At 33.0% G+C, this 14,088-nt stretch overlaps 1 protein-coding gene across 1 annotated transcript in view; it reads left to right on the forward strand.

The window, feature by feature from the left end:
- LOC141479884 (uncharacterized) overlaps positions 1 to 14,088 on the forward strand; it is a 44,884-nt gene that overhangs the window by 593 nt on the left and 30,203 nt on the right. The window contains exons 3-14 of the mRNA XM_074184254.1: positions 1,356 to 1,511; positions 1,571 to 1,750; positions 2,947 to 3,366; positions 3,609 to 3,921; positions 6,457 to 6,629; positions 6,934 to 7,089; positions 7,150 to 7,329; positions 9,713 to 9,868; positions 10,331 to 10,504; positions 10,645 to 10,800; positions 10,861 to 11,040; positions 13,485 to 13,640. Of these exons, the coding sequence (XP_074040355.1) occupies positions 1,356 to 1,511; positions 1,571 to 1,750; positions 2,947 to 3,366; positions 3,609 to 3,921; positions 6,457 to 6,629; positions 6,934 to 7,089; positions 7,150 to 7,329; positions 9,713 to 9,868; positions 10,331 to 10,504; positions 10,645 to 10,800; positions 10,861 to 11,040; positions 13,485 to 13,640 (2,400 nt within the window). The remainder of the gene's footprint in view (positions 1 to 1,355; positions 1,512 to 1,570; positions 1,751 to 2,946; positions 3,367 to 3,608; positions 3,922 to 6,456; positions 6,630 to 6,933; positions 7,090 to 7,149; positions 7,330 to 9,712; positions 9,869 to 10,330; positions 10,505 to 10,644; positions 10,801 to 10,860; positions 11,041 to 13,484; positions 13,641 to 14,088) is intronic.

A 14,088-nucleotide genomic window follows, 5' to 3' on the forward strand; every position in this document is an offset into this window, starting at 1 on the left:
AACAGCACAAGTTTATTTTGAATCATTTCCGGAAAGACAACAGCCGGCTAGAACATTATTCGGTATATTGGACAAACACTGGGCTAGTACGGTGTGTTTCAAAAAACAAGAATTAAATCACGAGCTCGTATTGCAAAAAGTATTACACGTGTTCGAAATGATGGCCTTCTTTTTGAATACATAAGCGGGCTCGTCGTCTCAAATTAAGAACAGCCCTATTAGATTAGATTAGATTAGATTAGATTAATATGGGGCTTTTGTGCTGAACAGCCACTACACTGCGACCTTTGCAGATCTATTGTGTGTGTGCCCTCATGTATTCTAGAGTTCCTTGTCTAGGCCCGTCCTTGTAACTAGACTCCGTAGGCCAGACCTCAAGTTCCCCATATATTGAGAGGGTTGTGAACAGCCCTAACAATAGCTCTTCTTCTGATAAACCTGAATTGCTTGATGATAGTTTCTCTAAGTTCACCCACTGTATCATATTCTTGATCTCCATAGATTCTGTTCTTTAAAGTGCCCCACAAGAAAGTATCCCAAACTGTGAGGTCAGATGACCTTGACGGTCACTTCACTGGTCCAGAATTTCCAAACCACCTATTAGGAAATATTTGATGTAAATATTCGCTGCTCTTTTATTGTAGAGGAGCCCCGTCATGCTAAAACCAGCAGCTGTTATAATTAACAAGGGGAAACGTATTCTTCAAATTCGTTTCTAAAGAACCGAAGTTAGGTTTCCCCGTTCAAAGAATTAGAGAAGAAATAGTATCTCCTGTAGTTTAAGATACAGCCCCTTAAAGAGGGCTATCGGAAATGAATTTTTAAATGGCAAATGGTAAAAACAGACAAAAAGTTACATTGAAAATAAATTTTAGGAGTTGCGTTTTCCACCCCTTACCACCATGGGGTAAACCAAATAAATGACTGGCTAACTGTCTTTTTGGTAGTACAAAACGTCAGATTGATTTCAATATTGTAACTTTTCAGTGCTTGTGAAAAAAATTGTTATACAAATTTTATGTACCCCCTTCAAGGGGCTTAACAAGGGAGCTCCAATGAAGTTTCTTTATATGAAAGATCCTATTCAATCATTTATATCTTCTATTAATTATCTGCGAGCGCTTTCGACAGTTGGTAGTACTGTCATCATCTGGCACTCCTCAAACTGCAGTTTGAGGAGTGCCAAATCCTTTTTGTAGAATTTGGTATATATATATATATATATATATATATATATAATATATATATATATATATATAAATATATATAATATATATATATATATAAATATATATATATAATATATATATATATATATATATTATATATCGTTAATATCAATATTACTTTTTCAGATGTTTATGACGATACAACTAAGTTGACCTTCCAGGATGTGCTTTATACTGGTTTCTACTCTATCGAAAACGGAAAAATAAATTTCAAAGTCAAGGAAAAGATTCAGGTGATCACCGATATACTTGACGAAAACATCGAATCCCCTCTGACGATTGGTAACGCTTCAAATTTTTGAAATAATATCTGCAGTAATTGTGTCATTTTTCTGTTTTAGAATCCGAATACGCAAAATATTTCGAAGCCACATACGCTAGTAAAACCGTAACAGTTACACCGTTGCACCAAATTCCTGATGATATTTTGAAAGGTGTCTCTACTATCGCTCTCAAACTGGTGATCACAACGAAAGATTCTAAAAAGAGTTCGTCTGCTGTTCTGAATATCGCTGTCAATGGTGTGTATATAATGATTATATCGAAACGAAGCAAGTTTTGAATATGTCAGTCAATTTCAACTTAAATTTGAATTCGGGTCGAAAATAGTTTTTATGTATTCTAGGCTTAGATTCTCATCTCGTGCTAGGCACAGCACTTCAGGGTAGGGTCTCGTTAATCTTCAGCTCACACAAGTTTCGCTTCAGAGTTTGTAGTTCGATAGGGGTCGACAGCTGTTTGTCGAATAAAACTCATTCGACTACTCGTCGATATGTTTTCGATAGTAGTTTCTCAATTATTGTGAGTATCTTTTCATTTCGTGTTAGGGATCACACGTCAAAAGTTAAGACTTTCCAAATAAAACACATCAAACTTTTTAAAATCCACTCGCAGTAAGGTTGGTTGGCTTCAACAGCACTAGGTTTTGAATTCATTCTTCCATATATCTGAAATATTTGTCTATACAAAAACAACTCCACCTCAAACTTCAATTAGTTCCAAAACAGATTTGAATAAGGTTAGATTTGAACATATTGAAAAATTGCTCTCTCTCAAATTCATTTGCAAAAACATTTGTGAAGATATTGGAATCTCAATTGAATAATTTTATAAATATTGATATTGGTTTCAATAAATCACAACATACGTTTCAATCAAATTCAAACACCATTCTGATGAATAATGTATACAGTGCGAGTCTCTAACATGGAACAAATTTACTAAATCAAAGTGTTGTTTCTTTCGAAATATGCTCGACACTTCGATTAGATTTCAAAGTGCCCTTATTTTCATGCAAAAACAATATACAGTGTGTCTCAAATATGAGATAATACTTCATCGATATTTTTTTTTTAATGACAACTCTGTTTTTAATGACTTTTATAAAGGGTTCAACAAGTTTGCACATGCCTGCCAAATTTCAATTTTTTACTTCTTGTCCTTTAAAAGATATTTAACAAACATTATCCAATTCAAAAAATGAATTCAATTCAATAGTCTTTCTTCAATAAATGCTTAGAACGTCAGGGATACCTGCAGTGACATTGTCATAAAAAAGTTATCAAAAAAAGCAAGGAGAGTAGTATCGCATTCCAATCATATTTGTGCACAAAAACTGTTAGTCGTTTCACAGTTTGTTGTTCGCCATTAGTAAAATGCCGTACTCAACTGAAACACATTAGATTGAAATTCTAATGATGATTGGCTACGGAGATAGGACAAGAAAACACAAATGAAGTTACCCATTTATTCCGAGAGAAGTATCCTGATTTACCACCCATATCGCGAAGTACCGTTAGCAAAATCGAAAAACAGTTCCGGGAAAATGGGCATTTAAGAAAAACAAATAATCATCGTAGGAATTCGCTCAGTGAAGAGGTCAAAATAAATGTTCTTCTCTCTGTCGAAGAAAATCCCCATGCCCCCACTAGACAGATAGCTAGGGAACTCGAAATTAGCCAGTCTTCAATGGCAAGAGTTCTTAAAGCTGAAAAATTTCATTCATATAAAATAACAATCCTCCAGGAACTCACCGAAGATGATCCAGATAGACGACTCCAGTTTTGCGAACAAATGATGGATCTTCTAGACAGGAATGTTGTACAAAAAGAAAACGTTCTATTTTTTACAAATCAAGGTTTATGTTGAATGGTGTGATAAATCGTCAAAATTGTCGTTATTGGGCAGACAGAAACCAACACTGGATGAGCGAAGGCCACACTCAACATCCAGAAAAAGTCAATGTTTGGGCAGGGATTGTTGGTGATCGAGTTATAGGACCGATTTTCTTCCAAGAAAATCTTACTGGAGCAAGATATTTAGAATTCTTGTAGGAGGACCTAGTTCCGAATTTTGCTATTTTGTTCCTTTGTCCTATAGAAGCTGACGTCCCGAATAGAAACATCTGGTTTCAACAGGACGGCGCGCCTCGTCATTTTGCAAGACCTGTCCGTGAGTACCTGAATGATGTATTTCCAGGCAGATGGATTGGCAGAATAGGACCCTATGAATGGCCACCTAGGTCTACGGATTTAACACCTTTGGACTTTTTCATGGGTTACTTGAAGAGCAAAGTTTTTAAGACCAAACCGGCAAATACTGAGGATTTGAAAGAACGAATAAGACAGGAGTGTAGGCTAATTTCTCACGAAGTAATCAGAAATGTTCAAAACGAGTTTCGGTTACGTTTAGGGTATTGTCAGTTAGTAAATGGACAACATTCTGAACACTTGTTAAAGAAAGACCATTGCATTGAATTCATTTTTGAATTAGATTATGTTTCTTAAATATCTTTTAAGGACAAGGAGTAAAAAATTGAAACTTGGCAGACATGTGCAACTTGTTGAACCCTTTAATAAAAGTCATTAAAAACAGGGTTGTCATTTAAAAAAATTATCGATGACGTCATATCTCATATTTAAGACATACTGTATAATTTTTTTTGCATTAAAATACAAGCAATTTAAAATACTAATCGACGTGTCCGAGCATATTTCCGAAAGAAACAATACCTTTGATTTAGTGAATTTGTTCTATGTTAGAAACTCGCACTGTATATGAATGATTACTCAAAGATATAGGTGATTATGGTGTTGTTATATTTTCAGATATAAAAAAACCTTCGATTTACTGAACCATACAATTTCACTAATATTATCCAATTCACTAGTGAGAGATCGTTCTTACGAATGATTTTTGAAACTAAAATCAGTGTATAGTAATCAATAATTGTGAAAGTACTGAAGTAGTTTCAACTTGTGGTGTTACACAATGTTCAGTTTTTTTCTGATTTTCTATCTACTATACATTAATGATATTGAAATAGAAGGTTTGATGAGTGATCACCTCTCAGTTGCAGTATATCTTTCACTATTTCATTGCGAAAAAACTGAAAACTATTCAGAAAGAAACATAAACGGTAACATAGAAAAGATCAAGAAATAAAGTTACAGGAAACAGTTCACAATAGAAATATGAACAATAATGTACTTAATATTGAAAATCAAGTACAAAATATCAACCAAGGCCTAATAATTGGCGAAGATTTTGATTTCGAAAGTCACTTATTCAAAACTGAAGATTCAATTATATCATCAGAAGGAGCAACCAGAAAAAATTTCCAAATACTCATATAAAAATTATAATTCATAATGATGAGTATTATGAATCATCTCTCGAATTAGATATTTTATCACAATTTCGCCATTCTGCTCCAAAAGACAAAAAAATATAATTTATTATTCGATGAACAAAGCTATGAAAGTATTATCAAAAAAATGGGCGTTTTCATTGAATATTCTTTGAAAAAGCACGTTCATATATGAAATGACGAAAAACCTTCCTAAAGAGAAATATTCAATTCTTTAAATACTTGACAGTGCTTAATCATAAAACAAAAAGTTTCAATAATTTCCATTCCAATGTAATACATACTGACAAGAATAATCCAATTTCAAATTGTTTGGAAATTTATATGAATCAACTATAAAAAATAAAACTGTTAGTGAACTTTAAAAACATCAAAGGAAGGTTCATTACTTCAATGAAGGCCATCAAATAAAAATTCAAAATGTCTTGAACACCACTGTTTGATATTTGAATGAAACCGGATGTCTAATACCTAATTTCATGAAAGCCTAAAGGGTGGTAAAAATAATGAAGGAAATCATATTTTACCCACCTTGTGTGAGAAGGTTTCTTGTCAATTTCTGAAGTTCTGTGATTATTCCATGAAAATTTGCAAATACAGTCATATATATAAGTCTATTCACATACCTGAGGATTAGATAATGAACAATTTCCATTTAAAAATCACATAATTGGCATTATCGATAATTAATCGATATACCTCATAACAACCTTATTATCCTAGGTGCAAATCAGAAGAGGGGGTGATTCTCCGTCCTTTAAATAGAAGTTATTTTTTTGGGCATGTAAAATCGATGAAAGAAATATTGGTTCAATGGGAGGTTAATGTAACACAACTCCAAAATAAGACATAACCTTGGTCTCTCATTTATGCATGTGGTAGCTATATTGACCTATTTATTGATTCAAAATATTCATTAAATCATTTACTGATAATAATGAGTTACCGTTAATAAACAAGTTAACATGCATAATGTTCAGTTCCAAATTAGAACCTTGCGGAGAACCTCTAACAAGTTTCACTCATTCAGTTCTAATATGGTAATTTGTTGGTCAAGCTTCATTGTTTGTCTTACCTTCAGATTAAAATGTCTACATAAAAAGAAATATTGACATGAATTTTGAATCATTTGAAACTACCGGATTCACTTTCTTGAAGGACTGACGAAATACTATGGAGAATTCCAACAATGTTTTTTTCTTTTTAGGTGAACCTGATGTTGATACCGGATCCATTGAATTCTCAGATTTACTTTACTATGGAACATACGACATAAATGGATCATCTCCGGTCATACAAACACGATAAAATATCACTTTTTACAGATCAAGAAGACAAAAATATTCTGGTTGAGATAACGAATGGTAAAAACCTAATATTTATGTCTGAAAAACCTATTTCCATTCCAATGAGTCAAATGAAATCAGTATACAATAAACAATGTCACACAATTTGATTAATCAACTATCATCTACTTCACCTACGTTTTCAACTTTCACCTACTTGCATGAAAGATACAATTTTGTTTGACTTTCGGAAAATTCTATTCGAAAAAAATAATCATAATATATTTCCCAGGCTTCAAGGAATATTTCTCTGCAAACTATTCGAAGGAGTATGTATCAATATCTGTAACAAAACCAATACCGGCCAACATTTCGAATACTTATACGTCATACCCATAACTCTAGAAGCCAGCATAGTGAATTCTAGCAAATCTTCTTCTGCCGTTCTGAACTTAAAAATAATAGGTAAGAATTATTTATTTAGTGAAGCTGCAACGCTGTCAAAATTTTGTTGTATATGTATATAACTTAATGTGCTATCATTCGTGTTAGGAATCACACGTTGAAAGGTAAGGTAAGACTTTGTTAGTCCTCAGTTCACACAAGTTTCAAGTTTTGAGAGTTGTCGTTTGTAGGTGTGGGACAGCTGCTCAACGGAAAAATGTATTTTTAAACAAATCTGACAAATTACTTCTCTGCTATGTTTCTTTACATGTTTCAACAATAATATCATTTGTTTGGGCAAAGTATATATATTAATATTTTTCAGATGATTCTCACGACACAACTACCTTGTCTTTCGCGGAGGTGCTCTACACTGGTAACTACTCTAACGAAAACGGAAAAATAAACTTCAATGTGAAAAAAAAAATTCAGGTGATCACCGATATACTCGACAAAAACATTGAATCCCCTCTGACGATTGGTAACGCTTTTAAATTTTTGAAATGATATCTGCAGTAATTGTTTCATTTTTCTGTTGTAGATTCCGAATACGCAAAATATTTCGAAGCCACGTACGCTAGTAAAACCGTAACAGTTACACCGTTGCACCAAATTCCTGATGATATTTTGAAAGGTGTCTCTACTATCACTCTTAAACTGGTGATCACAACGAAAGATTCTAAAATGAGTTCGTCTGCTGTTTTGAATATCGCCGTCAATGGTAACTATACAAGTATTATAACGTTTCGAATGAAGTATTCAATATGTCAGGACACTGTTATTTGATTGAAGGTGATTGACAATGTTTCATGATGAATTTCACTAGTTCGATCTTCCATTCATTGTCTAATATATAAAATGATTTGAAATCCCTGAAACAACTAAAAAAGAAAAAAATAAATAGCTGTAAATAACAATTATATTAAGCAAAAACACCTGATGACATTACCCGAAGACGATTGTGGATGCTAACAATCTTTATCTTTATAGTCATATATAGCTTTATAGTTAGTTGTCGAATGAAACTCATCTGACTACTGGTCGATATGTTATGTGGTTATACCTCATTTCAAACCTGATATGAAAAACACATTAGTAGTATATCTGCAAAGTACTCAAAAATATCGGGGTATATATTGTCAAGCCTTTCCAAACATGAAGGTATGTTTTCGGAATTTCATGTAAGCGAAATTGTTCCCTTTAGAAAACATCTTACCCTATCATTGGGAAATATTTGATATTACAAAATGAGAGTTTCGTCACTAGTAAACGACTTAATCGATAAATGTGTCTAATGTGAGTTTTTTTTCCTCAAATTCATCAACATACATTTTTGCAAGGAAAATAAAGAATGTCTTTTTATCAGTCCACCAGAATATGGAAAACGTGTGTATTGGGTCACTACATTGTGATCTTACAAAAACGTTCGATATCATCAGTATCGACACATCCAACAAAAATCACATCACAATGGAGTCAGAGGAACTATATGGAAATGGTTTCTTTAAATCTCCAGCCCAATATAGTTTATTTTTTATGATAAGTACAAATCTTCACAATATAGACTTTATTTCCAATACGCGTTTCGCTACACCGTGAGTTCCTCAGTTGGATTGGTACTCTATACTTCAAATTAAAGTTTATACACAAGTTCAAATAGATTTGATGCAAACTCTAATGGAGGTATCAAACTAGTGCAGCTCCACCAGATTCGCTGACTACTAAAAAAGTAGACTACCTACAAACTTTGTTCTACCCGACACAACTTGTATCAGTAATTTAAGAGGATAAAGTTTGTTACTAGATTTCATCTCTTGGAGATGCCACCTTGGTTGGTGAAACGCGCGTCGAAAAAAGAATGATTCAGTTTTGATGGGGAAAAGCGCTCATTTTGGATTTGTCATTGGGATTACCTATTGTGAAAGGTATATATATTCACGTCTCTCCAGCGTCCAAATGTTGTAGGATATACTTTCTTCGACAAGCTTCACATCCTCTCAGTAATCTCAACATGTTCTTCTGAAAATCTTGCAAATTTATCTGTCTGCTATGTATTAGTCTTAACGACTGTCTTTTCTGCAGAGGCGTAAATTTTAAGGTGATTCACATAAAACAAGTGTATGCCGGTCTCCCGAGGTAACACAGTTACAACTTCTGATTATCCTGGCTGCTACGAATATTGGCAATGATGATATGCAGAAATATGTGGGCTAAGCATGTCGCAAAAATTTTATCCAAACTGTCGGGGAAACATTTGAAATTATTTGTAATCGTTACGCCTGCTTAAGCATAATCATCGTCATGTGGTGACTTGTGGTGCAAGAGTGCGACTTCTTTATTTCTGCTTGCTTATCATTATTAACAATCGAGCATCCGATTATAATAATAAGATGAAACAGGGACCCAAAAACGGGGCATGCGAGATCCAATACCAAACAGCGATTGTATTGGTTATGATACAAGGCTCGCAGACGTACAAAATTGTCACGTTACAAATTAACGACGATATAATAGCCACTTTCATTTCCAAAAATCCAAAAAATTCACATGTATTTCAAACACTCCGATAATTTATTGTCAACTATGATCAAAATAAGTCTTGCAATCTGAAACAATCATTCCTTTTTATAGACATTCAAAAATAACAGTACATAACAAAATTCCCCAATAAATTTGGACAAAATTATCTGGATGCCAAAGATATTTCCAATTACTGTGATTATTCCATAAAAATCAGCAAATATAATCAAATATGAAAGTCTATTCACATACCTGAAATTCAAATAATGAACCTCTTTATAAAATAATTTTAATTCTAGAAATACAAATTTGGTGTTATCGATAATTGATCGATTGACCTCATGACAACCTAATTGTCCCAGATGCAAATCAGAAGAAAGGGCGATTTTTTGCCCTTGTTCAGTTCTAATATGGTAATTTGTTTTTTCGAGTTAATTTCAGATTGTCTCATCTTCAGATGAAAATATCTAAATGTAAAACAAATATTTTTCATGAATTTTGAACCATCTGAATCTACCGGCGTCGCATTTTCGAAGGACTGATGAAATACTATATAGAATTCCAACAATATACTTCCTTTTTAGGTGAACCTGATATTGAAACCGGATACGTTGAATTCTCAAATGTATTTTACACTGGAACATACGACATGAAAGGATCTTCTCCGGTCATAAAATATGATAATATATCACTTACTACAGACCAAGAGAATGAAAATATTCTGGTTGAAATAACGAATGGTAAAAACCTAATATTTATGTTTAAAAAACCTATTTTTTTGTTCCAATGGGTCAAATGAAGTTAGTATAATGAAAAGGGAAATGAAAATTTCTATGTTTTTTACCACTTTCATTTGTAACTAACGTTACTGCATATAATATTGTATACAATAAAATTGTGTAAGTTTGAGAATGTCCATATAGGACGAAACTGCAGTAACGTCAGTTACAAATAAAACTGGTAAAAAACATAGAAATTTTCATTTCTCTTTTCATTATGATCTCCTACCACGTAGTAACGGCTACATCCATCAATTTATTGAAATAAGTATACAATGAATAGCTATTGAATTAATCAATTCTTATAATTTTGTTACTTTTTCAACTTTCATCTACTTGAATGAAAGATATAATTTTGTTTGACTTTCGGAAAAATATATTCGAAAGAAATAAGCGTTTTCATCATCATAATATATTTCGCAGGCTTCAAGGAATATTTTGCTGCAAACTGTTCGAAGAAGTCTGTATCAATATCTGTAACAAAACCAATACCGGCCGACATTCAAAATACATTGAATGTCATACCCATAATTCTAAAAGCCAACATTGTCGATTCTAACAAATCTTCCTCTGCCGTTCTGAACTTAAAAATAATAGGTAAGAATTAGTTATTTATTTAGTGAAGATGCAACGCTGTCAAATTATTTGGTTGTGTGCTGTTTCGTTACATGTTTCAACAATTAGATTATTTCTTTGGACAAAGTATATTTATTATCAATATCACTATTACCTTTCAGATGATTCTCACGAAACAACTACCTTGACCTTCGCGAACGTGCTCTACACTGGAAACTACTCTATCGAGAACGGAAAAATAAACTTCATTGTGAAAGAAGAAATCAAGGTGATCACCGATATACTCGAAGAAAACATTAAATCCCCTCTGACGATCGGTAACGCTTTTAAATTTTTGAAATAATATCTGCAGTAATTGTTTCATTTTTCTGTTCTAGATTCCGAATACGCAAAATATTTCGAAGCCACTTACGCTAGTAAAACCGTAACAGTTACACTATTGAACCAAATTCCTGATGATATTTTGAAGAGTGTCTCTACTATCACTCTCAAACTGGTGATCACAACAAAAGATTCTAAAACAAGTTCGTCTGCTGTTTTGAATATCGCCGTCAATGGTGTGTATACAAGTATTATAACGTTTCGAATGAAGTATTCAATATGTCAGGACACTGTAATTTGAATTTGACATTCGGGTGAAAATAGTTGTATCTGTACCTGAGTCATAATGAAAATCCTTATTCCGTGCTAACGATCGCACTTCAGGTGCAAAGCCTCGTTAGTATTTAGCTCATCGACACCAGAGGTTTGTAGTTGAGGTTTATAGTTCGTGAGGGGTTAATATCTAGTTGTCGAATGAAACTCATTTGACTACCGGTCGATATGTTATGTGGTTATAGCTCATTTCAAATCTGATCTGAAAAACACAATTCTTGTATATCTACAAAATAGTCAAAAATATCGGGGTATATATTGTCAAGCCTTTCTAAACATGAAGGTATGCTTTCGGAATTTCATATAGGCGAAATTGTTCTCTTTAGAAAACATCTTACCCTATCATTGGAAAATATTTGATATTACAAAATAAGAGTTTCGTCACTAGTAAACAACTTGATCGAGAAATGTGCCTAATGTTGAGTTTTTTCTCAGATTCATCAACATACATTTTTGCAAGAAAGATAGAAATGCCCTTTTTTAATCAGTCCGTCACAATCTGGAAAATGTGTGTATTGGGTCACTACATTGTGATCTTACAAAAACATTCCATATCATCAGTATCGACATATCCAACAAAAATCACATCACAATGGAGTCAGAGGAACTATATGGAAATGGTATCTTTTAATCTCCAGCCCAATATAGTTTATTTTTGATGATAAGTAAAAATCTTCACAATATAGACTTTGTTTCCAATACGCGTTTCGCTACACCGTGAGTTCCTTAGTTGGATTGGTACTCTATACTCCAAATTAAAGTTTATACACAAGTTCAAATAGATTTGATGCAAACTCTTATGGAGGTATCAAACTAGTGCAGCTCCACCAGATTCCGCTTGACTACTAAAAAGTAGACTAACATCGAAGCATTAACAGTCTTGTTTCTACCTACAAACTTTGTTCTACCCGACACAGCTTGTATCAGTAATTTAAGAGGATAAAGTTTGTTACTAGATTTCATCTCTTAGAGATGCCACCTTGGTTGGTGAAACGCGCGTCGAAAAAAAGTGATTCAGTTTTGATGGGGAAAAGCGCTCATTTTGGATTTGTCATTGGGATTACCTATTGTGAAAGGTATATTCACGTCTTTCCAGCGTCCAAATGTTATAGGATATACTTTCTTCGACAAGCTTCACATCCTCTCAGTAATCTCAACATGTTCTTCTGAAAATCTTGCAAATTTATCTATCTGCTATGTATTAGTCTCAACGACTGTCTTTTCTGCAGAGGCGTAAATTTTAAGGTGATTCACATAAAACAAGTGTATGCCGGTCTCCCGAGGTAACACAGTTACAACTTCTGATTATCCTGGCTGCTACGAATATTGGCAATGATGATATGCAGAAATATGTGGGCTAAACATGTCGCAAAAATTTTATCCAAACTGTCGGTGAAACATTTGAAATTTTTTGTAATCGTTACGCCTGCTTAAGCATAATCATCGTCATGTGGTGACTTGTGGTGCAAGAGTGCGACTTCTTTATTTCTGCTTGCTTATCATTATTAAGAATCGAGCATCCGATTATAATAATAAGATGAAACAAGGACCCAAAAACGGGGCATGCGAGATCCAATACCAAACAGCGATTGTATTGGTTATGATACAAGGCTCGCAGACGTACAAAATTATCATGTTACAAATTAACGACGATATAATAGCCACTTTTATTTCCAAAAATACAAAAAATTCACAAGTATTTCAAAACACTCCGATAATTTATTGTCAACTATGATCAAAATAAGTCTTGCATGTATTCTGAAACAATCATTCCCCTTTATAGACATTCAAAAATATCAGTACACGTCTTAAAATTCAGATTTACTTTTTTTAAACTGCTGTAACAGGCGTATAAAAGGTTTTTTGACTATTTTGATAACCACGAATATTGTTTCTTCATAGTCTTCATCAGGGTTATTCTGATGAAGACTATAACAAAATTCCCCAATAAATTTGGACAAAATTATCTGGATGCCAAAGATAGTTCCAATTACTGAAATTAAAATAATGAACCTCTTATAAAATAATTTTAATTCTAGAAATACAAATTTGGTGTTATCGATAATTGATCGATTGACCTCATGACAACCTAATTGTCCCAGATGCAAATCAGAAGAAAGGGCGATTTTTCGCCCGTGTTCAGTTCTAATATGGTAATTTGTTTTTCGAGTTAATTTCAGATTCTAACACACCTGTTTCTATCGTTTGTCTCATCTTCAGATGAAAATATCTAAATGTAAAGAAAATATTTTTCATGAATTTTGAACCATTTGAATCTACCGGCGTCGCATTTTCGAAGGACTGATGAAATACTATATAGAATTCCAACAATATACTTCCTTTTTAGGTGAACCTGATATTGAAACCGGATACGTTGAATTCTCAAATGTATTATACTCTGGAACATACGACATGAAAGGATCTTCTCCGGTCATAAAATATGATAATATATCACTTACTACAGACCAAGAGGATGAAAATATTCTGGTTGAAATAACGAATGGTAAAAACCTAATATTAATGTTTGAAAAACCTATTTTTTTGTTCCAATGGGTCAAATGAAATTAGTATAATGAAAAGGGAAATGAAAATTTCTATGTTTTTTACCACTTTTATTTGTAACTAACGTTACTGCATATAATATTGTATACAATAAAATTGTGTAAGTTTGAGAATGTCCATATAGGACGAAACTGCAGTAACGTCAGTTACAAATAAAAAACTGGTAAAAAACATAGAAATTTTCATTTCTCTTTTCATTATGATCTCCTACCACGTAGTAACGGCTACATCCATCAATTTATTGAAATAAGTATACAATGAACGGCTATTGAATTAATCAATTCTTATAATTTTGTTACTTTTCAACTTTCATCTACTTGAATGAAAGATATAATTTTGTTTGACTTTCGGAAAAATATATTCGAAAGAAATAAGCGTTTTCATCATCA

This window comes from Leptinotarsa decemlineata, unplaced genomic scaffold (assembly GCF_025532065.1).
Source record: "Leptinotarsa decemlineata unplaced genomic scaffold, Ldec_3_MD MMD2_tig00026354_RagTag_RagTag, whole genome shotgun sequence".
Classification (NCBI taxonomy): Eukaryota; Metazoa; Arthropoda; class Insecta; order Coleoptera; family Chrysomelidae; genus Leptinotarsa; species Leptinotarsa decemlineata.